Raw genomic sequence first — 26202 nt, 5'->3', positions numbered from 1 at the left:
ATAACGACTGACATGGAATGAAAAGTGAAATATTTTTTTAAATGCAATAGCGCCCCCCCCTTCCTTCCCCCTCCCCTAAAAAAAAAATGAAATAGCGCGACTTTATGATCGTTAAATCAAAGACTAGTTGTTGGACAAGAGATATTCGTCAGTCTGAATACGCTCATTCACTGCGTGGCGTATATTCGAGTATGGTATACTAATGACGTTTAATCGGTGATATAGCCAGCGAATCCAACAATAATATATCCGACCTGAACAACTTATTCTCATGAAAGTTACTTAATTTTGACATGAACAGCTTATCCTCATCGGTGTTACTTAATTTCGACCTGAACTGCTTATTCACATGAAGTGTTACTTAACTTTGACGTGAATAACTTATCCTCATGAGTGTGTTACTTAATTTTACAGCAAAAACTAGAAAGACAAAACAGATTCCTTTTTTTTTTTTCTAACTCTAAAATGTTTCGACTGCATACCAGCCAGGTACGATAATTGAATTTTATATGCAAAATAAAACGAGTTACGCTATCTTTATTGAAGGGCTTTTGGTTCGCGTTTCCCTTCTCTTTAAATTGACTTTCTTCTTTTTGTCATAGAAGAAAGATTACCATGAACGAATTCGTTCTCAGGGCTACGAAAGACCGATTTCAATTATCAACTACGGGACTTTGGATACTCAATGGTAATGCGGTGTGTATGTGTGTGTGTGTGTGGAAGCTCGGTCACTGTGAATGAGGGTTCGAGATGAATTGTTAATTGGAACCTAAGTTAACTATGTACGGCGTTGGGTTTAATGGTTATTGGCTGTCTGTTGGTCATAAGGCTTGAACTGTTCTCAGAGTAAAGGTCATACATTCTTTTTCATGGCATAGCTGCAGTAGACATGTCTGATTCGCTAATGTTCAGAGATTACTTCTAGTCACTTCAGGGATACGTGTGTCTCGAACTGTGAATGAAACGGTTCGAAATGATGTTGACATCCGAAGCCGTGTTAATTCCCGCTTGTTCTGGGCTGGTGATTGGCCAGTCAAGGGGTCGTCTCCATTTCCCCTCCACCAATCACCCAAGCTCTGCGAAAGGCGTAGAGTGGGACTTGCTTATGACCATTTTAAGTCCTCTGTCAGGGGGTGGGAAGGGGTGTGTGTGTGTTCGTGTTCGATGTTTCCCCCCGCCTAGTTCAGAATAGCCAAAATCTGTTCACTGGAATATCCCACAGTGACAAAGACGCCCACACACTGGGGGAGGAGGGACCTGAAGGCCTTTAAAAATTCCCCACGATGCGCGCACGAGCTCCGAAATAATATGGATGCGAGCGGTGGTTTGTGGAATTGGCGCAGGCATTTGGTCACGGCGGCCGGTAGAGGCCGGTGGACGAGGGAAGCTGAGAGTCAGTTTGTCTTCGGACGTTGTGCGCGAAGGAGCTCACGTCGCGGCCTCTCCCTGTCACTCATGTCATGCCGCGACTTCGAGGCTTCTCCCGGCACACAGAGCCTCGAAGTCTCACATGACAGCTGCAAATATTGAGGTCTTTCATAGAGATACTCAGCTGATGATCGTAGTAGTGTGACAATAGTAGACGATGGGGGAAATTATAATGAAATGATGGACGCAAGATATTAATGCTCGTCCAGTTCATCATGAGCGTTCCTTCCTGGAGGGTTGGCTCATGTAGTGACTCGCATGTAAACAGTTTACATGTTAGTAAGGTAGTTTATATCGTGCAGTGACTGTTAAACCGCCCAGGTTTACTAGTGTCGTGCCTTGTCAAAGAGAGAGAGAGAAAAAAAAAGAAAAAGAGGAGGAGGAGAAACCTTTTTAGAACACCATGATGATGTTAGCCGTGAGAGATGTGGTCCTCCGACTGGTTCAACTCGTCCTCTTCCTTCCTGGTAAGTTGAGTGTTGCTTGTATTCACTTCCTCTGCCTCATGACCAGTTCCTTTTAGATCCAATTGACCGATGAATCATCTTAATCTAGTCTTACATCATTCTTCAAGGTACCAGTTTTTGTGACGGAGGTATTTGCACAGTTAGAAATTATAATGGACGCACACAAAGATTACATTTTTTTTCTTTACTGACTAACATAGCGCTGGGCACAAATACTCCTTTCAGACATATGTTTATCCAAGGCTTTCAGGAGATTGCTGAAATGTACTGTCGTACTCCAGTCATTTCAGAATCGTAACCCGGTGGATGGAATTATAACACGTCAGTTGATTATATCATTTCTCTGTGTATCACGCAAGAAATGCCAAGACAGATGGGCATTATCATGACGAAAGAACTTCGAGGACGATGAAGGAGGAGGAGTGTGTGTGTGTGTCGGGCCACTAATAAGTACCCTTCTATTATGGCATTTCCAGCCATCCTTCTCCTGTCTACTGCAATGACAGGAGGTGTCCAATTACCTTTTCTTCTTCTTCTTCTTCTTCTTCCTTAATCATTGAGCACGTCGATACGATCCCTGGACACAGCGGTACGACTTTTGAATACAGTACGACGGGGGTGGCCTTCGAACACAGCGGTACGATCTCTGAGCATTGGCGGTGCGACCCTTGAGCACGAGACGGTTACGACACCTTGGACATAGCGATACGTTTCTCAGTACGACGGGGTGACGTGAGCACCGTCTTGTAGCCTTTGGGATACACTGACCGTCATATCTTTGACCTGATCCTCAAGGGCTAAGGTCAAGGGCCAGGCCGTATGACTTAAGAAAGGCTCATCCTACCGTGCTCAAGGCTCGCGCTCTCTTGTTCATGGGGTCGTGCCATTGTGCTCAAGGGTCGTACCGTCATGCTTAAGGGATTAGACCCTGTCGTTCGCTGGAATATCCTGGAAATGTTAGTATATTTGGTTTAATTAATCCGTGTCTGTCTGGCACTACTGTTGTTTGCCGAGTGTAAATGACTTAAAGGATGAATAATGAGGCTTCATATAATAGTCACCCATGAAGATACATTTTTTTTTCTTTCTTGATGCATGATGACTATAGATTTTTTTTTTCCTTTTATCTCAAGAATTTATTGCTTAAAGACACATTCTTAAGGAGTGTCTCTATGTCTTGTCTATTTCATCAAGACATTTATTGCTTACAGACACATTCTTACGGTGTCTCTATGTCTGTCTATCTCATCAAGACATTTATTGCTTACAGACACATTCTTACGGTGTCTCTCTATGTCTGTCTATCTCATCAAGACATTTATTGCTTAAAGACACATTCTTAAGGTGTGTCTCTATGTCTGTCTATCTCTTCAAGACATTTTATGCTTATTAAGACATGTTTATTGTGACGTTCGGTCACGAATACTCGGTTGTATATATCACAGAAGGATTTTTACCCATAGAGCTAAACAAATCATTGAAGTCTCGCTGATCATCGGGTTAAAAATTCTCTTAAGGTATCCTTTTAACCACTGGAAAGAAATTTGAAAATTTTTGTAATAAATCCAGATTTTGTCGATGTGTATCTTCTCTAGAAATTGGTTTTGAAAATATATCAATACTTTGAAATTAGTCTTCACTGCTTTTGCGATGTCGTCTGTATATTCCTCCTTCCTCTCCCCTTCCATTTCTATCACCTTTCCCTTCTTGTTCATCACCATTATAATTACTTACTCTTTGATGATAATGATATTTCAATGGAAGAAGAAAATAATAACTTCACCTTACGAAGCACTTTCAAGAAACGGGGGAAATAAAAAAAAAAAATAGGTAAAGAATTAATTTCCGCAGAGCAAAGAAAATATTTTGGAAATATATTGCCTTCATCATTCAGCCAATCCCGAGGCAGCGGGGCATAGTGGGGTAATGACGTCACGATTCACTATGATGTCACCAGTTCACAGCTGATGATTCCAGTGACGTCAAGGCTACAGCCGTGACGTAACCCTGGCGGGAATACCCCACCAAACACAAGATCATCACAGGGGAAAGCTTCGAAGTCGACTTCGCGTGGAGCCTCAATGCCTCCAGGAGGTTTCGGAGCTTCGAACTCGATTGAGGTGGTTCGGTTCCCATGTTGAAGAATGTGCTGGGGCGATTGTAAGACAGTTTGAGGAGGAGTCGCTTTGTGTCCCGTCATAGACTTATCGATGTGTTTGATAAATCAGACTCGTGTGTGTATAGTTTACATAGTTCGGTATGGGATTTCCCAGTACCTCGGTCGATGTAGGATACATTATCTAAAATATGGCCTCCGGATGCAATAGGGACTTCGTGTGCAGCGAGGGCGTGAGTCTTGAGCGCGATGGTGTGAGCCTTGAGCACGATGGTGTAAGCCTTGAGCGCGAGGGTGTGAGCCTTGAGCGCGATGGTGTAAGCCTTGAGCGCGATGGTACGATCCTTGAGCATGACGGTACGAGCCTTGACCACGATGGCACGACCCTTGACCACGATGGTACGATCCTTGAGCATGACGGTACGACCCTTGAACACGATGGCACGATCCTTGACCACGATGGTACGACCCTTGACCACAACGGTACGACCCTTGAGCGCGATGGTACGATCCTTGACCACGATGGCACGATCCTTGACCACGATGGTACGACCCTTGAGCATGACGGTACGACCCTTGAACACGATGGCACGACCCTTGACCACGATGCTAACGACCCTTGACCACGACGGTGCTCGTGCCCTTGACCACGATGGCACTACCCTCGAGCACGACGAAACGACCCTTGAACATGGCGGCACGACCTTTGAGCACGACGGTACTACTCTTGACCACGATGGTACGACCCTTGACCACGACGGTACGACCCTCGAACGCGACGATACGACCAGTGGGTATGGTGGCTTGGCTCCTCGACCTCTTCGATAAGGGTCAGGTCAAAGGTCAGTCCCTCATGCACAAAAGGGCGTACCTTCTTCATGCTCTGTGGGTTAAGGTCACACGAATTGGACGGTCATGGGTTATTTTCCCTTTTCTTTGTATTTGTTTGTATATTTATATATATCGTCAGCCATGTGTTTGTATTTTCTATATTTGTTGGTCAACATCTTGGGAGATCCTTCCGTGTGTTTGTTATTCTCGTAATTAGTAAAGATAATGATGATGATAATGATGATGATGATAATTTTGAGCTTAATAGCTCACAAATCATCAACAAAGACATTACGATCATAGGTTCCAAACCTTCAACCGGTCACGTAACCGGTCACGTAGAGTTTACGCGACCGGCACCTTCTGTGATCGATTCTACACCCAAAAACCTACTGGGCATAGTTTCGGTCGGCTTGATATCTATTTTACCGGCACTTCCTAATTTTGACCAGTTACGGAACCGGCCGTAATTCCTGGGTCCGTAAGCCACAGTGAGACGAAAGTGGGGACAGAGGAACAGAATACTGAGAAAAAAAAATAATGAAGAATTGATTAAGATTGGATTACATTGCACTGTAATGACTGTAATTCTTGGCACTGTAACTTAACATGGTGTGACGTAACCTGACCTTAGTTAACAGAGCCACAATCATCCTAACCTTGTTTTTAACATGTTTGTTTATCCTGATCTATCCTTATATGATTTTTGATGTTATTATTCATCCTGACCTGATTTTTTTTTTGTCTTAACGTAGGTTCTCTTAAACCTAGCTTAACAGAGTTGTCACCTTGCCTAACCTGGCATGATTTTGAACAGAGCTTCGCTTACTCTAGCATAACAGAGTCGTGTCTCAGCATAACCTGACCGGATTTTTAACATAGCCACACCTAAATCAGCATAACAGAGTCGTGTCTCAGCATAACCTGATCGGATTTTTAACATAGCCACACCTAAATCAGCATAACAGAGTCGTGTCTCAGCATAACCTGACCGGATGTTTAACATAGCCACACCTAAACCAGCATAACAGAGTCGTGTCTCAGCATAACCTGACCGGATTTTTAACATAGCCACACCTAAACCAGCATAACAGAGTCGTGACACGTCTAAGCATAACCTGACCGGGTTTTTAACAAAGCCACACCTAAACCAGCATAACAGAGTCGTGTGTCAGCATAACCTGACCGGATTTTTAACATAGCCACACCTAAACCAGCATAACAGAGTCGTGTCTCAGCATAACCTGACCGGATGTTTAACATAGCCACACCTAAACCAGCATAACAGAGTCGTGTCTCAGCATAACCTGACCGGATGTTTAACATAGCCACACCTAAATCAGCATAACAGAGCTGTGTCTCAGCATAACCTGACCGGATTTTTAACATAGCCACACGTAACCTAGCTAAACAGAGTCGTATCTCACAGCCACATCTAACCTAGCTTAACAGAGTCGTACCTAACCTAACCTAGCATTGACCTGCCTTGAACATACCTTCGCTTAACTTAACCCTTATTAAGATCTTATGACCTAACATAGCCCACAGAGAATACAGGAGGTTAATAATGTTGAAAAGGAATTTGAACGTGTGTGTGTGTGTGTGTGTGTGTGTGTGTAATTTCCCTCGGTGATCTCAACCCACACTTTTTCTCTCTTTTTTTACAGCAGTAAAAAAAATAAATAAATAAATAGATAAAAGGGTAAAAAGGTTCCTGTATCAGGGCGGCGCTGCCTGCGTAGCTGCAGGGCAAGTCTGGATTCTTGGCCAACTTCTTGAGCGGCCGGCCAATCAGGCTCGTCCGAAATGATCCATAGAATTAGAAATTTACAATTAGAAATTTACAATTAGAAATTTACAATTAGAAATTTACAATCAGAGTATACGAAAAACCGGAGAACCGGTCAGTTGATCTACGTAAGAAGCCCTTGAGAACCGGCCAACTAAACCGCGTCCGAAACCCGTGAATAACGGCACAATAAACCCACGTGAGCAATCCTGCCGACCTCGTCAAATAAACCCAATAAAAGATCTGTGGTAAAACAGATCACCTAAACCACTAGATATAAACCTCAAGAGTAAGTCAATAAACCACGTCAAGGAACCCATGATCACCAATCACATTAAACCACGTTGAGAAATCCGTGAGAACGGGTCAGATAAACCACTTTAAAAAAAACCTCTGAGAACCGGTTGATTAAATACGTCAAAAAAACCCCGTGAAGGCCGGTCTTATAAACCACTTTAAGAAACCCTTGAGAACCGGTCGTACAAGCAATTTTGCAAAAACCGTAAAAACTGGTCAAATAAACCAAAGAAAACCTTGAGGACCGGTCGCTTAAATTATTCAAACAGAACCGTGAGAAATGGTGAAATAAACCAAAGAAAACCATCAGAGCCGGTCAAATAAACCAAAGAAAACGGTGTGACCCGGTCATTTTCAGCTCCATTAGGAAGCCTGTGAGAACCGGCCGGTTAAACTATGGTCAGAAGACCGTAAGAACCGGTCAAATATACCACTATCAGAAGCCCGTGAGAACCGGTCATAGAAACCACAAGAATGTTCATGAGAACCGTTCATAGAAACCACAGGAATGTTCATGAGAACCGGTCATAGAAACCACAAGAATGTTCATGAGAACTGGTCTTAGAAACCACAAGAATGTTCATGAGAACCGGTCATAGAAACCACAAGAATGTTCATGAGAACTGGTCATAGAAACCACAAGAATGTTCATGAGAACTGGTCATAGAAACCACAAGAATGTTCATGAGAACCGGTCATAGAAACCACAAGAATATCCATGAGAACCGGTCACAGAAACCACAAGAATATCGATGAGAACCGGTCATAGAAACCACAAGAATATCCATGAGAACCGGTCACAGAAACCACAAGAATATCGATGAGAACCGGTCATAGAAACCACAAGAATATCCATGAGAACCGGTCATAGATACCACAAGAATATCCATGAGAACCGGTCACAGAAACCACAAGAATATCGATGAGAACCGGTCATAGAAACCACAAGAATATCCATGAGAACCGGTCATAGATACCACAAGAATATCCATGAGAACCGGTCATAGATACCACAAGAATATCCATGAGAACCAGTCAGATACATCCCTTTGGGAAACTCTTGAGAACCGGTCAGATAAACCGCTTTACGGAACCCGTGAGAACCGGTTAGATAAACCACTTTAGGAAATCCATGAGAAGCGGTCATATACACCACTTTAGGTAACCCGTGAGAACCGGTCAGATAAACCACTATAGGTAACCCGTGAGAACCGGTTAGATAAACCACTTTAGGTAACCCGTGAGAACCGGTTAGATAAACCACTTTAGGTAACCCGTGAGAACCGGTCAGATAAACCACTTTAGGAAACCCGTGAGAACCGGTCAGATAAACCACTTTAGGTAACCCGTGAGAACCGGTTAGATAAACCACTTTAGGTAACCCGTGAGAACCGGTCAGATAAACCACTTTAGGTAACTCGTGAGAACCGGTTAGATAAACCACTTTAGGTAACCCGTGAGAACCGGTTAGATAAACCACTTTAGGGAACCCGTGAGAACCGGTCAGATAAACCACTATAGGGAACCCGTGAGAACCGGTCAGATAAACCACTATAGGTAACCCGTGAGAACCGGTCAGATAAACCACTTTCAGGCTACCGTAAGAACACCCTCCCCGAGGCGCTTTGTGAAATCTCCAAAGAAATTTTAATTGCTCATAATTTTCATTTTCAACAATTTTATTTATCTTTCTTTTTTTTTCTTACTCTTCCAGCAGATTCTTTCCTTGATTTTGGAACCTGAGAAGAGATCATGTCAAGATAATGAAGTTGCTCTGGTTCTGAAGTTCCATCACTCAAAAAATTGGCGTTCTATATATTTATTCATTTATTCATTATCATTATGGTTTGATTATCAGCATCTATTCATTATTATCATTATGCTTTGATTATCAGCATCCCGATGTTTTTGTTAACGACAAAGTATAATAAAAAAAATAAAATATATATATATATATATATATATATATATATATATATATATATATATATATATATATATATAATTTTTTTTATACTATTTGCCATTTCCCTGCGTTAGCAAAGGTAGCGCTAAGAACAGAGGACTGAGCCTTTGAGGGAATATACTCACTTGGCCCCCTTCTATGTTCCTTCTTTTGGAAAACTAAAAAAAACGAGAGGAGAGGATTTCCAGCACCCCCCCCCCAATCATATATATATATATATATATATATATATATATATATATATATATATATATATGTATATATATATATATATATATATATATATATATATATATATATATATATATATATATATATATATATATATTATCCCTGGGGATAGGGGAGAAAGAATACTTCCCACGTATTCCCTGCGTGTCGTAGAAGGCGACTAAAAGGGGAGGGAGCGGGGGGCTGGAAATCCTCCCCTCTCAATTCTTTTTAATTTTCCAAAAGAAGGAACAGAGAAGGGGACCAGGTGAGGATATTCCCTCAGTGGCCCAGTTCTCTGTTCTTAACGCTACCTCGCTAACGCGGGAAATGGCGAATAGTTTAAAAAAAAAAAAATATATGTATATATATATATTCCCTGGGGATAGGGGAGAAAGAATACTTCCCACGTATTCCCTGCGTGTCGTAGAAGGCGACTAAAAGGGAAGGGAGCGGGGGGCTGGAAATCCTCCCCTCTCGTTTTTTTTTTTTTCCAAAAGAAGGAACAGAGGAGAGGTCCAGGTGAGGATATTCCCTCAAAGGCCCAGTCCTCCGTTCTTAACGCTACCTCGCTATTGCGGGAAATAGCGAATAGTATGAAAAAAAAAAAAAAAAAAAATATATATATATATATATATTCCTATGAGTCCACGGGGAAAATGAAACACGATAAGTTCCCAAGTGCACTTTCGTGTAATAATCACATCATCAGGGGAGACACAAGAGAGAAATATAACAGTCAGTTGCTATACGACGAAGAGACGTCGGATAAATATTATTCTTAATAGTCTTACGTACACATGCAGGATTTTGAGCTAGTATTGTGACCTTTTGAGGACAATCTTGATAGATCTGAGCCACAGGTACGACAGACCACTTGGATATGGTCTATATAAGGCGCGCCCACGCCAACCACCCCACACACACGCGCGCACCAGCATCTGTATAGAAGACGAACTGGGGCGTGGAGAGATATATAGCAGCCATATTTGTGGCGTGTCGTGGGGGTCCTCTTTATCGCTCATCCTATCATCATTACGAAGGGGAATCGGGGCGAGAGAATGTTTTCCCCCCCCTCACACTAGATTTTGCACAACCTTTTCTTCCTAAAACCACCACCCTACCCTGGGGGGTTGAGCGAGGGGAGGGGCGGGGAGGGCGCAGTGGGGAGGGAGAGAGAGAGAGAGAGAGAGAGAGAGAGAGAGAGAGAGAGAGAGAGAGAGAGAGAGAGAGAGAAGGGAGCAGAGAGAGAGAGAAGAAGAAGAAGAAGAAGAAGAAGAAGAAGAAGAAGAAGAAGAAGAAGAGAGAGAGAGAGAGAGAGAGAGAGAGAGAGAGAGAGAGAGAGAGAGAGAGAGAAGGGAGAGAGAGTGAGAGAAGGGAGGGAGAGAGAGTGAGAGAAGGGAGGGAGAGAGAGAGAGAGAGAGAGAGAGAGAGAGAGAGAGAGAGAGAGAGAGAGAGAGAGAGAGAGAGAGAGAGAGGAGAGAAGAGAGAGAGAGAAGGGAGGGAGGAGAGAGAGAGAGAGAGAGAGAGAGAGAGAGAGAGAGAGAGAGAGAGAGAGAGAGAGAGAGAGAGAGAGAGAGACCGAAAGAGCAAGAATGAGGAGTGAGGGAGGAGGGAGGAGGAGGGAGGTGGGGTGGAAGAAAAGGGAATTAGAAAGAAAGAAAGGCAAGAAAGAAAGGCAAGAGAGAAAGAATGAAGGGGTGAGGGAGATCAACATTTTTCTTTCCTTTTTTTATTCACTGAGATCAGTCATTGATCATCAACACTGTGGGTGAGGCATAGTGATCTTTGAGGTGTGTGTGTGTGTGTGTGTGTGTGTGTGTGTGTGTGTGTGTGTGTGTGTGTGTGTGTGTGTGACCTTCGTCCCTGACATTTCCCGGGACCTGTAATCTATGATGAATTGTTTTATGACCTTTCCATCCCCCCCACCCACATCCTCCCCCCCACAGTGGGATGAATGTCCCACAGACCTTGTTTTTCTTTATTTCTTTTTTTCTCTTGTATCTTGGTGACGCTCCCCCCTTGACCCCCCCCCCCCCACCGTTGACCTATCTTGAGTCCGGGCACTTGAACTTGGATGACCCGCGGCGATACTCGTTTTCCGTGACCTTTAATGAACTTACCAACCAACCAACCAACCCTCCCTCCCAACCTCATCCCCTTCCAACCTCATCCCCTCCCTAACCTTCATCCCCCTTCATCCACCCCTCATCCCCCTTTACCTTTGACGATCATATGTCTCTTTTGATTTATTCTTTTAATTCTTTGTCTTATGAAGTGTGTGTGTATATGTATATATATATATATATATATATATATATATATATATATATATATATATATATATATATATATATATATATATATATATTCTTTTTTTTTTTTCTAATGAGAAGAGTATGGAAAAAAGAAGAGAGGAGGGATGGGGGGGATTGGTGGGTTACATGCATCTAGCGGTGGAGAGAAGATGTGGTTAGAGAGAGAGTAATAGAGAGAGAGAGAGAGAGAGAGAGAGAGAGAGAGAGAGAGAGAGAGAGAGAGAGAGAGAGAGAGAGAGAGAGAATATAAGAAGGTGCGCTGTGACGATATCCACTTTGACACTGCCTCTTTTCTGATCTCGCCTTCACCGTACCATTACCATTTTATCCCTGATCCCCCAGAGGGAAAGGTCATGGTACCATGTGGGTGGGGTCATGACCCTGGGATTATTCAGGGATCAGAGTGATCATAATAAGTTCTTTGAGGGGTTAATTGTTCTCTCTCTTCTCTCTCTCTCTCTCTCTCTCTCTCTCTCTCTCTCTCTCTCTCTCTCTCTCTCTCTCTCTCTCTCATGATTAAAATTCTAAACAACGTATTCAATGTTTTCAATTCTTTTTCCCTTTTTTTTTTCTCTTTTCTCTCTTGAAAGAGTTGTTGGGCATTGTGCTTTTTGTTAATATAGAACATATCTTCATTGTGTGAAATATATATATATATATATATATATATATATATATATATATATATATATATATATATATATATATATATATTTGTGTGTGTGTGTGTGTGTGTGTGTGTGTGTGTGTGTGTGTGTGTGTGTGTGTGTCCCCACGTCACTTCTCCGTGTCCTGGCTATATATCTCTCTCGCTGAGCCTTAGACTATAGCCAACACGCCGCTCAGAGAGAAGTATAGCATTACACACCCTTACATACGATCGAACTCCTTTCGTCAGACAAAGGCGTCCACTTGCCAGCAGTCGTCTTTGAGGCAAGTCTTTTCCTCCCCTCCTCCTCACCCCTTCACCCCTTCATGAGTGCTGTGTTCCCTTCTGGTATGCGTGTGCGTCACTTGACGCACTCCCCACTCACAGTAGGCAGGTACCCGAAGTTACGTGGCGTCCGGAGAAGTTGTGATTTGATTAACAACATATGGAAAATAATGGAACAGCTTCCACCCTCGTCTCCTTGAGGTCCATTGTCGCTTCTTGGTGCCAGAGGCGTCCGTGTTCCCAGACGTCTGTGTGACCGGGATAATTTGTGTTACCAGAGGCGTCTGTGTTCTGAGAGGCGTCTGTGTTCCCAGACGTCTGTGTCACCAGGAAAGTTTGTGTTACCAGAGGCGTCTGTGTTCCCAGACGTCTGTGTAACCGGGAGAGTTTGTGTTACCAGAGGCGTCTGTGTCACCGGAGGCGTCTGTGTTACCAGAGGCGTCTGTGTCACCGGAGGCGTCTGTGTTACCAGAGGCGTCTGTGTCACTGGAGGCGTCTGTGTCACTGGAGGCGTCTGTGTTACCAGAACACTCTGGGTTACGAGAGGAGTCTGCGTTACCGAGGGAGTCTGTGTTCTGAACACTTGCCATTATGGGATCTGGTCCAGGATCGCTGTGTCGAGTGCAGAGGATCTATGCCAGCCTAGCCACCTGCCAATCACTTGAGTAGGTGGGATTAGGGGTGGAGCTGACGAGGCATACGACACCAATCATGATCCAATCTCCAGGCCTCAGGAATACCTGAAACCACCAGGACCAATCAGGATCCAATCTCCAGGCCTCAGGAACCACCTGAAACCACCAGGACCAATCAGGATCCAATCTCCAGGCATCAGGAACCACCTGAAACCACCAGGACCAATCAGGATCCAATCTCCAGGCATCAGGTCCATCTGAAACCACGAAGACCAATCATGATCCAATCTCTAGGCATCAGGACCATCTGAAAACCACCAGGACCTTCAGAAACTGGGAACTTCAAATAATAGAAATCTGCAGACATCAAATGCCTGCAGAAACAGGACCTCCAAAAACCGGACCCCTCTAAAAACCGGAGCTTCTAAAAACCGGAACCTCCAGAAACTATAACCTCCAAAGACCGGGACTCAAAAGGAGAACGTGAAATCTATCAACTTTCCTTGCATTCGTGGTTTCCCTCCCTGACATTTCTACATGCCTAGGCTCAGACCACTTACCGTACGTCATCCCCTGTATACCACATCGCTCCAGTTTCCCTTTATCCCATCTGCTGAAAACGAGTGAACGGACTCTTTCATCCGATTCGATATTAACGCCAAGTACTCTGGAAGAAGGGTGCGTTGCATCGCAAAAGGATGACAGAACTGGATGTTTCTAAAGCGAAACCCTTGGCATCACATTGAACAATCTCTTATGACAGCGTTCGTATACACTAAAAGAAACACACACACAGAAAAAAAACTACACTCACACACACACACAGACTGTTCTCAGTCCTGTGGATGAATTCTCGTATTCAATATGTCAAAAAGGAAATGATATTGCGTCATGAACTGACGGATATATTTTTTTCTTTCTTTCACTTTCCAACCCGTGATAAAAGCAGGGAGGTGAGTTTTGATTCGAACCCTGGGAAACAAAGTGATGTGGTGTATTAAAAAGGTCTCTCCCGTTGCTCTCCGTTTCCCTCCCTCTTTAATACTTCTAGATGATGTTGCCAACTTCACTTTAGCATCGCTGTTGGGAGCCATAACCCGGAATTTATGGTTTTTCATATGCTACCTTACGAAATATATATATATATATATATTCTCCCCCTCCCTCTACTCTCTCTCTCTCTCTCTCTCTCTCTCTCTCTCTCTCTCTCTCTCTCTCTCTCTCTCTCTCTCTCTCTCATTAAGGCTTATGTTTTTTATGGAAGTAGAAAGGTTATATATATATATATATATATATATATATATATATATATATATATATATATATATATATATATATATATATATATATATATATATCATTAACATTATTGTCAGTATGTATTTTTACATACTCGGATCTCCGTTTCCCGCGCTAGCGAGGTAGTGCCAGGAAACAGAACAACAACAACAACAACAACAACAACAAAAAAGGTCTCAATCACTCACATTCATTTCCGAACTGTCACCTCAGATTCAACCCTCTATCCACAGCCAGGCATCAAACACCTTTCTGTGGCTTTTTCCGACACCTCGATGTACACCAGTTCAGTCCATTGACAGCACATCGCCCCCTCTGTACCATGTCGGTCCAGTTCGCCTTATCCCCTGCACGCCTCAGACCCTCGTGCGTGTTCAGGATCACGAGCCTTCAAAGCATCTTTCACTCCAAACTTCGTCGTCCTCCTCCTTAGCTCCCTCCCACTTTTGACATGTAGTATACCCCTCTTGGCCACCTGTCCCCCCTCATTCTCTCCTTATGACCAAACCATCTCAGCACGCCCGCTTCATCTATCTCATACGTACTCCTCTTACTATCATACCTCTTTCTCTTATCCTATCACTACCTATTCGATCTACCCGCCTCATACCACATATTGTCCTCAAACATTTAATTTCTAACATACCCACCCTCTTCTTCACATCTTGCTTAAGGCCCCATGCCTTGCATCCATTCCGCTTTGACGGGACTGCTATACCATCAAGCATGCCTATTTTTGCTCTCAAAACAGCGACTTCTCTTTCCACACATTCCTCAATGAGCCTAGGATCTTTGCACCACTCACCCACCCTATGCCCAGTTTAACAGTCATGGTTCCAGTCACTTTCATATCTACTCAGAGGTATCTAAAGCGCTCCATTTTCTCCAAAATCTCTCCCTTCAAACTCACACTCCATTTAACCTGTCACTTGGCACTGCTAAACCCAATAACCTTGCATTTATTCTCATCCACTCTCAACTTTCCTCTTTCACACGCTCTCTCTAACTCAGACAACAGCTTCTGCAGTTTCTCACTGAAATTTGCCACTAGCGCCGTGTCATCAGCAAACAGCAACTAATTCAATTACCATACACCTGAAATTTGAACATACACTTTTGGACAGCTTGCCTTTACACACACACACACACACACACACACACACACACACACACACATACACACACACACACATACACACACACACATATATATATATATATATATATATATATATATATATATATATATATATATATATATATATATATATATATATATGGATGAGAGGGCTTGGGAAGTGAGTCAGTTGTTGCTCGCTGATGATACATCGCTGGTGGCTGATTCGGGTGAGAAACTGCAGGAGCTGGTGACTGAGTTTGATAATACGTGTGAAAGAAGAAAGCTGCGAGTAAATGTGAATAAGAGCAAGATTATTAGGTACAGTAGGGTTGAGGGACAAGTCAGTTGGGAGATTAGTTTGAATGGAGAAAAAATGAAGGAAGTGAAGTGTTTTAGACATCTGGGAGTGGATTTGGCAGCGGATGGAGCCACGGAAGCGGAAGTGAGTCACAGGGTAGGGAAGGGGGGGGGGGGGGGGGGCGAAGTTTCTGGGAGCGTTGAAGAATGTGTGGAAGGCGAGAACATTATCTCGGAGAGCAAAAATGGGTATGTTTGAAGGAATAGTGGTTCCAACAATGTTATATGGTTGCGAGGCGTGGGCTATAAATAGGGTTGTGCGGAGGAGAGTGGATGTGTTGGAAATGAGATGTTTAAGGACAATATATGGTGTGAGGTGGTTTGATCGAGTAAGTAATGAAAGGGTAAGAGAGATGTGTAGTAATAAAAAGAGTGTGGCTGAGAGAGTAGAAGAGGATGTTTTGAAATGGTTTGGTCACATGGAGAGAATGAGTGAGGGAAGATTGACCAAGAGGATATATGTGTCGGAGGTGGAGGGAACGAGGAGAAGAGGGAGACCAAATTGGAGGTGGAAAGATGGAGTGAAAAAGATTTTGTGTGATCGGGGCCTGAACATGCAGGAGGGTGAAAGGAGGGCAAAGAATAGAGTGAATTGGAGCGATGTGGTATACCGGGGTTGACGTGCTGTCAATGGATTGAATCAAGGCATGTGTATGTGGGTGGGTTGGGCCATTTCTTTCGTCTGTTTCCTTGCGTTACCTCGCAAACGCGGGAGACAGCGACAAAGCAAAAAAAAAAAAAAAAAAAAAAAAAAAAAAAAATATAAATGAGTGCTATGATTTGTACTATGTTTTTTTGCTTAGCATTATAATGCTCGGTGGGTTTATTCACTCGAACTGGAATAGTCTATTTATTATCTTTGTTCTCCCTAGAGTCACGTAAAGAGCATTCCCACAAATCATTTCCTCTGTTTCAGAACCACTGAAGAACCTTATCTGTATAGCCATACTATCACTGAAGTTCGAGGGTGGGATACACACAAGACTTTCACGGAAGTTCGAGGGTGGGATACACAAGACTTTCACGGAAGTTCGAGGGTGGGATACACAAGACTTTCACGGAAGTTCGAGGGTGGGATACACAAGACTTTCACGGAAGTTCGAGGGTGGGATACACAAGACTATCACGGAAGTTCGAGGGTGGGATACACAAGACTTTCACGGAAGTTCGAGGGTGGGATACACACGACTTTCTTATTCTGGGATTTCTTTGAGAGATGCAAGGCAGCTGTCTTGTGTTTCCACTCAGTCCTCCCGTCGGCAGGAGTTTGGTAGGCGAGCCATCATGTGCAAGTGTTGGGGAAGATGATCTCCAGCCACACTCCTCTTCCTCACACACACACACACACACACACACACACACACACACTCACACTTTGCCTCGACAGACGCGAAAACGAGTGCACTGAGGAACGAACCATATACTTAGTTCTTTTAAAGACAATCTTCTCTCAGGCACCCACTGTAACGGTGTGTGTGTGTGTGTGTGTGTGTGTGTGTGTGTGTGTGTGTGTGTGTGTGTGTGTGAGACCTTTTCTTTATAGTGTGGGATTTCATTTGCATATTTGTCAGGATTTGAGGCTTCGTTCGTATAAAGGTATTCTTGTCTGTGTTTACCAGCAAGGCCACGCTTGGGTATTCACACGGAGCGTTGGCTGATCCCTCGGGTTTATTACAGAGATGCTTCTGTGTTTATCCCACAACCCAGCGGTGCCTGATACCCTACTTATGTTGTGTTCACTGTTCTCCATCTGTCTTAGTGTGTGTGTTTGTGTGTGTGTGTGTGTGTGTGTGTGTAACCAAGTAGAGAGTGCCACGTGAAGATTGATCTATCTGTGTGACCAGCTGGGTGTAGAAAGTACCGAGGATTGATCTTCATGTGTGGATTCGTCTGCGTTATCAATTTGGTGTAGACTGTGCCACTTGAGGGATGAGCATTACTTGTACCCAAGTCCTGTTACGTATGTTGATCTGCTTCACTAACTGAAGGTGGTTCTTTGTTGAAGACCGGCGGTTTCTGAGGCGACCCACTGCTCAAGATGGGATTCTTTCTAAGGCCGCTCTTGGAAGAAGATAAGGTAAACCTTTGCTTGAGCTGACGGGTGTCAGAGGCGACCCTTTTGCTGGAAATGAGGTTTTGCTTTAGAAGCTTTTGTTGGTGATGAGGTCTTTCCAGGGGAATCTTTGTTGGAGACGAGGTCCTTCCAGGGGAATCTTTGTTGGAGAAGAGGTCCTTCCAGGGAACCTTGGACGAAGATGAGGTCTTTCCAGGGGAATCTTTGTTGGAGAAGAGGTCTTTCCAGAGAACCTCTGACGAAGATGAGGTCTTTCCAGGGGATTCTTTGTGAGAGAAGAGGTCCTTCCAGGGAGATCTTTGTTGGTGATGAGGTCTTTCCAGGGGAATCTCTGTTGGTGACGAGGTCTATCCAGGGGCACCTTTGCCGGAGATGAGGTCTTTCCAGGGGAAATTCTATTGGTGATGAGGCCTTTCCAGTTTCTGCTGGTGGTGGTTATTTAGCAGAACGTCTGCTGGAGAAAAGAACATCCTGAGGGAATCTTTGCTGGAAAGAAGGCCGTTCCAGGAAAACTTTTGCTTAGGAGAAGGTGTTTCCAGGGGAACCCCTGCTGGTGATGAAGTCTTTCCAGGGAAACCTTTGTTGGTGGTGAGATTTTCTGTCCTCCAACCCCTCCTTCCTCCCCAACCTGCACCCCACCCTTTCCCTCAGACCCTTTCCCCTCCCTGTAGAGCCACCGGTCCTTTTCAGACTCCTTCTTTGGGTCTGGCGACCTGGAACCATATCCTCCTTTCATTTCGAAGCTGATCTTCGTGCCTGGAAGCGTAATCTACCCCACCTTGGGCCAGGAAGGTAATAACCGTGGCTTTTATCCTAGCTACGTCTCCTCGTTGTAAATCAACTGACATATATTTCTTTCTTGGATCTCCCCTGATGATGTGATTATTACACGAAAGTGCACTTGGGATCTTATCGTGTCTTATTTCTCCGTGGACTCAGGAATATATCTATATATATATATTACTAATGGGACTCAGCCTCTCCTCATCCACTCATCTGGTATCGTACTGCCATTAACTCCCACACACACACACACACACCACAGGAAAGCCCTCACGCCGTACCATCTTCTCTCTCTCAAGCGGGCGATGATCACACTCCACACCCACACTGAAGTCTTTCGCCTCCAATTATGATTCCTTCGCTGCACTCCCACAGTCCCTCAAGCACTTACTTACATGCCTCGGTTTGCCTCCCTATGGACACGGGATAAACTTCTCTCCTTTCCTCAGCGTCCCAGACACTTTTAAACAACTCCAAAAGGGGCTCTTTGTATTTCGAGTGCATCATCTGCTTATACGAACAGCAATCGCACCTGACTAATCCCACAGCTCTTATTTCCTCCTCGGGTCGCTATTATTTTCTTTTCAAGCCCATTGTTCGTTTCCAAAAAGATATTTCAGAAATATCATTGGTGGCATCGAGGGAGTGTGGTTGCCTCCGGGCAGAGCTGGATTAAAGGCAATGGATCAAGAGTAGTACATACTTGTCGTGGGACTTTTAGCTACGAAGGAGTGCGTGATTCCCCTGCTCCTGATTGGAGTGCAGTCTCGATGATGGAGAAGCCCCCATACCTTGGATCCTTATCTATCTATCAATCAATCTATCTATCTATCTATGTTTTATATTATATCATATATATATATATATATATATATATATATACACACACACACACACGGAGAGAGAGAGAAAGAGAGAGAGAGGAAGCATCCTCCACACACACACACACATACCCACCCACCCACACACACACACACACACACACACAACATATATCCATTGAAGAATCTTAAACTGATATGATCTTCTGCCATTGTTGCTGCAGTCCTCGCGGACCCTCCCGAGTGTGGGGAGGGGGGAGGAAGGCTCTAAGTTCAGACATCTGGAAATACTTTGCAGAGATGGGTTCGAGCACGGGGGGAAGGGGTGGGGAAGGAGACGAGGACAGGTCGTCGAAGCTAAGGGAAAATGACCGCCAGCGAGATCGCTGTAGCCCGGTCTGGGGTGGGAGAAACTTTTTGAGGAAAGGGGTTTGGATGGATCCTCTCGGAGGCTGTGGATGGACAGGCCTCTGGCACGCGCAGGATGACGACAACACAACATGATGAGATACGTGTGTGTGTGTGTGTGTGTGTGTGTGTGTGTGTGTGTCGGGGCAGGCGACGTGTGGGTACGACTGTGCTGTCTTTACTTTCTGTCGTTTATAAACGTATCTATGATTGGTATTAGTGTATTACATGGTGGTATAGTCATTGCCCCCGTCTCTTACCCTTTATATATATATATATATATATATATATATATATATATATATATATATATATATATATATATATATATATGCATACACACGCACACACACCATGTATTTGCTCTTGTGTGTACTCACACAGACACATACAGACACACACACACCCTGCCATCACCCAGGTGTGCATGTCTATTTAGGCATGCATAAGTTTGTGTGGAATCATAAGCGTTCAGATTCTCTTGTGACAGTTTCGATACCGCTGCATTAAGTTTCCTTACAATACCCTCTCACTAAAACCCTTGTCTTTCCTCACTGTAAACCTCATTCTTTCCTCATACGTCTTTTATTCTCATTTACATCTGTTTCTTCATGTATTATTCTCTCCTCTCATTTCATTTTTCTTTAGGGTCTCTTAGTTTTTTTATCAACTGTCCTCATTAATCTCTCATCTCTGCTTCCTCATATTTATACCCTCATCGTGTCCTCGGTTATGTAATCATCCCTCATCACATATGTGGTGTTACTGTACTCCTCCCGCCCGTGTTCCACCACGAGTAAAAAAAAAAAAAGGGAAGGGAGGGGGCGGAACGTCCCACTCCAAAGGAGTCCATCATTTCCCTGCTACTTATTGTAGCGCAGTCTTGCAGCTCTGGCAACCCCATACGTAGGGTCCAGGACTTGTATAATTGAGAGTGAATGACTGCATCTGGTTTGGTCTCATTTCTATGGTTTTCTGACTCGCCTCCACTCGTACCCTCCTCATAATCTTTGCAAGTCTCAAATCATCTCATTGTTTCTCTTTCGCATTTCCCCAAGTCCTTCGCTCGCACTTCCATTATTGCTTCTTGTTGCCTCCGTGTTTTTATGTCCCTGGTTCGAGTCTCCTATTTACGTCTCCCTTGTCAGTTTTGCAGTATTTATTTCCACTGTTTTCCCCTATCTCCTTCCCCCTTTTCCCTTCATTCACGTCAATTAATCGGCTTTGCGATATTTCATTTTCCTTCTTTTTTTCCCCCTTTTGTCTTTTTCCTCCTGTTTGGTGTCCCTTTTCTTATTCTTTTCTGTATTCTTTATCCCTTCTTTCTTTCTCATCAGTTTTATCCAATCTTCTGTCTTCCTCTACTGTCTACCATTCTACCAGTCCCCTCCCCTACTGTACACCATTCTACCAGTCCCCTCCCCCTACTGCATACCATTTCACTGGTCCCCTGTCCCTAATGAATATTATTTTCATAGTAATATTCTCTGTAACGCATCAATACTTTTAAGGTCTGAAGAACCATTCCAATACAGAGCGATTCAGCCATACGTGCAAGGCACTGTATATATACATGGAGGGCCCATCCATACATGGAGTGTACACCCACACATGGAGGGTCCGTATATATATATATATATATATATATATATATATATACGTGGGAGAACTATCCATACATGGAGGGACCATTCATCCATACATACAAGGAGAGGCCGACCATACAAGAAGGGATCATCCATCTAAACAGGGAGGAACCATCCATACATGATGAACCATCCATACAATGAGAGCCATATATACACTTAGAACCGTCACACACGCACATATACATACCTATACATGTCAACGTGTATAAATATATATATATATATATATATATATATATATATATATATATATATATATATATATATATATATCCCTGGGGATAGGGGATTAAGAATACTTCCCACGTATTCCCTGCGTGTCGTAGAAGGCGACTAAAAGGGGAGGGAGCGGGGGGCTGGAAATCCTCCCCTCTCGTTTTTTTTTAATTTTCCAAAAGAAGGAACAGAGAATTGGGCCAGGTGAGGGTATTCCCTCAAAGGCCCAGTCCTCTGTTCTTAATGCTACCTCGCTAACGCGGGAAATGGCGAATAGTTTAAAAGAAAGAAAAGAATATATATACAGATATATACATATATACAAATGTACATAATTCATTCTTGCTGTCTTTATTCATTGCCGTCGCCACCCTGCCACACATGAAATAACAACCCTCTCCCCCCACATGTGCGCGAGGTAGCGCTAGGAAAAGACAACAAAGGCCACATTCGTTCACACTCAGTCTCTATCTGTCATGTATAATGCACCGAAACCACAGCTCCCTTTCCACATCCAGGCCTCACAAAACTTTCCATGGTTTACCCCAAACGCTTCACATGCCCTGGTTCAATCCGCTAACAGCACGTCGACCCCGGTATACCACATCGTTCCAATTCACTCTATTCCTTGCACGCCTTTCACCCTCCTGCATGCTCAGGCCCCGATCGCTCAAAATCTTTATATATATATATATATATATATATATATTTTTTTTTTTTTTTCTTTCATCAGCTAGTATAAGTACGTATGTGAGCTGAGCGATTGTAGGAATTTCCATCTGACCTTTAAACGACATTTGGCTGGCCTGCGGAGCGTTTATAATTTCTGTGTTAGATCTGCAGGTGTTGAGATGGACACTATATTGGGGTAGGTCCGAGTCTTCTTTCATATATATTCTTTCATGTATAATATATATATATATATATATATATATATATATATATATATATATATATATATATATATATATAGAAAACAGTCAGGGAATATTTCATTTTTGTAATGTGGTAAATCGAAGGTTTATGCTGGCTTACCATAGGCCTACCCTTAGCCAAGGTTTTTGAGAAAACTTTGCCATTCTTTCCTCAAAGATTCATTAAGATATATACACGATATAAGTTATATATACGGCACATGTACATATGACACACATATATATACACAAGGAGTGAGTGAAAAAATCTCTCTCTCTCTCTCTCTCTCTCTCTCTCTCTCTCTCTCTCTCTCTCTCTCTCTCTCTCTCTCCCGTAACACACAAGTAGTATTCACATATAGTAATCACACACACACACACACACACACACACACACACACACACACACACACACACACACACACACACACACACACACTTTCTCACCAGAGCTGGCGTGTTACATGGCCAGTGTACGTCAACCCAGGCGAATGTAAAAGGAATGAGGATGGGACAGAGTGAAGGAAGGCTCATTATCCTCTGCCGGCGAATAGGATTCAAGATCCTGTGATCATGAGATGGACTTGGGAAGCCACTATCTTCCCTTTGAGGATGAGTGGCAAAGAAGACACACTTTCTTTGGGCAAATATCAGACTCTCTCTCTCTCTCTCTCTCTCTCTCTCTCTCTCTCTCTCTCTCTCTCTCTCTCTCTCTCTCGATTCTATTGGGGTATGGCAATATCCAGGAAGCTCTTCATATACCGAGCAAAAATGCACATGTTTGGTCACCTAACCTGAAGAAGGCAGAGGGAGCTAAAATAGACGAGGGGGCAAGAAAAGATGGAATACCAGAAAGCGCTGAGTTCCGTGGAAAGGCTAATGGATATACTAATGCCCACCTTGGAACAGAGAAGAGTGAGGGGTGACCTGTTCCCAACCTTTAAGTTGTGAAAACAGATCGATGGCGTGGACATTGAAAAGTTCAATGGGAGGTTTAGGAATAGAACAACCAGACGACATAACACGGAATTAACCCCCCAAAAAAAACATTTCAAGAAATGGTATAAACAATAGAACAACCAGACGACATAACACGGAATTAACCCCCCAAAAAAAACATTTCAAGATATGGTATAAAGAATAGATCAACCAGACGACATAACACGGAATTAAACTCCCAGAAAACATTTCAAGAAATGCTATAAAGATTAGAACAAACAGACGACATAACATGGAATTAACGCCCCCCAAAAAAGAAACTTTAAAAAGAAAATGATATAAAGAAATACTCATATAATATAGGACCAGTGGGTGAATGGAATAAGGTGATTGAGGACGTGGTAAATATAGACACCATACGTAAATTTACGAAGATGTTCGACAGTAGAGAATGGTCAAGAGATGATGACACCCTCTTCCAACTTGTCATCATTATTATGCTATTGTTTTGTCTCCCAGTGACCCTCCCTTGGGCCCCTGCAGGGTAAGGTTGCCTCCTTTAGGGCGGGACAGTCCTCCACTTCTGAGGCCGTCCTTCCTGCAACAAAGGAGCCCACATTATCCTGCTCTCGCAAGGAGCGTAGCCCGCAATAAAGAAGTTTTGGTATTTTATAACTTTATGGGTATGTGCAAGCGTATATATGTATATGTCTACGTATACGTATGTATATGTTGAAATATACAGGTATGTATATGTGTGTGTATGTATATACATGTGTATGTGGATGGGTTGGGCCATTCTTTCGTCTGTTTCCTTGGGGTACCTTGCTAACGCAGGAGACAGCGACGGGGTATAATAACAAAAAAATACATATTATATATATATATATATATATATATATATATATATATATATATATATATATATATATATATATATATTCTTTCTTTCTTTATTTTGTTCAAATTTCCTTCCATTTTTCGTTCATGAAAATGGATTTACTTTGTCTCCATAATCTACCAACGAGAGCAGTTTCCTTGATCTCTCAGTTAGTGGATGGCATTCAGCTCCGCGGCAGCCGAAGGACCGAGCCACCACTCCACTCCAGTACAGACTATGGTCAGAAACACCAAACCCCCCCAAAGCTGAGTCTATGGGACGAACCCAACCTCCCTTAGCTCGAGGGGAGGGGATGGGGGGTTGTGAATGTCACGTGAACGCAATCGTCCCCACACCTTTAAAACTTCGAGGTTCCCTGACTCGCCCACCTGCGTCATAAATCGCCCCACCCCCATGGGCAAGCAAATTGACTGTATATGCCTTCAATTTCCACCTCTCCCCCCATCCCCACACACACACACAGTCATCCCGAATGTGTTGCAGGTGTTCTAGGCTGGCTAACGCATCCACCCCTCTCTCTCGTCCCTGGTTCCCTCCTCTCTCTCTCTCTCTTTCCCTAAGGCTAACGCACCTCTTCGTTCCCTACCACACACACACACACACACGCACACAGCGGACGCATCTATTATTTCCCCAGACCTAATTAACGCTCCCTCTAATGCTTAGTCAGCGGATGTGTTCCGAAAATTAACACTCTGCTCCTCTGAGGTCGACTCTACCAGCACCCTCAGCTACCACACACACACACACACACTCACACCATATATGTATCTCTCTCTCTCTCTCTCTCTCTCTCTCTCTCTCTATATATATATATATATATATATATATATATATATATATATATATATATATATACATATAAAGAATACACACACTGAAATAACCTAGCAAGCTCGAGACAACCGACCTCCCAACTCAAGTGTTACATTCCACCCCACCAGAAATACGCCCTTTGGAAACTACACTCCCTAGACAAGCACGAGTCACATTCTCCAACGTATGCTCTAGACATCACCCATCACTTCAGCTATACAAACGCCATTTCAACATACCCCTAGACCCTTCCTGCCCACGGTGCAACTACCATAAAGAGGACACTGATCAATGATTACTCAACTGCCCTGCACACTCTCTGCAAACGCATCGCAACACTTCATGACCTGTGGTCCCGGCTGGTGGACGTGGCCATCTTCCTGAGTGCTGCAGGCGTCTCTTCAGGACGTGAACAGCAGCCGCTTAAGGAAGGGCTTTCCCTCCTGATTTAGGAGCGTTGAGGTGATGCCTGGAACCATCTTACATCCTCCGTGTCAGGACTGCCGGTCTTAACTGAATGTTTCAGTGAGATTAACCCACCAGGAGAGACTTCATCCATTCCCTAAGTATGTGCCGTAAACCTATCCACCTCCTCCCTTTTCACTCCCAGTCTTCAAACTCTGGTTTAAAATCTTCCTCATATTTTCATAGTCATTCTGTCGTTTATCTCCTTGAAAATAGGTAGGAAGATAAGGGAGTAGTTCCCTCTTTTGTATATCTCTTGTGCTATATTATGTTCCATCGAAGGCATGGCCTTGACGTAGACTTTCAGCCATGACCCAGGCATATACGTATCTTATACAGATAAGGAAAAGATATTGACACGACTACTACTACTATTACTACTATTACTGCTACTACTACTACTACTGCTGCTACTGCTACTGCTACTACTTACTGCTATTGCTACTACT

The 26202-nt window shown here is 43.4% G+C and overlaps 1 protein-coding gene across 2 annotated transcripts in view; it reads left to right on the top strand.

The window, feature by feature from the left end:
• Nucleotides 1-1392: 1392 nt before the first annotated feature.
• The window catches only part of CARPA (Carbonic anhydrase-related protein A), a 238089-nt gene continuing 213279 nt past the window's right edge, over nt 1393-26202 (top strand). Inside the window, exon 1 of one of the 2 annotated variants that reach the window (XM_071665915.1) lies at nt 1393-1895. In XM_071665915.1, coding sequence (XP_071522016.1) covers nt 1854-1895 — 42 coding nt within the window. In that variant the 5' untranslated portion in view covers nt 1393-1853. The remainder of the gene's footprint in view (nt 1896-26202) is intronic. The other variant, XM_071665914.1, reaches the window with a different exon arrangement.

This window comes from Panulirus ornatus, chromosome 10 (assembly GCF_036320965.1).
Source record: "Panulirus ornatus isolate Po-2019 chromosome 10, ASM3632096v1, whole genome shotgun sequence".
Lineage (NCBI taxonomy): Eukaryota > Metazoa > Arthropoda > Malacostraca > Decapoda > Palinuridae > Panulirus > Panulirus ornatus.
Note: the sequence above shows the minus strand (reverse complement) of the source record. Positions and strands in the feature narration are given on the sequence as shown.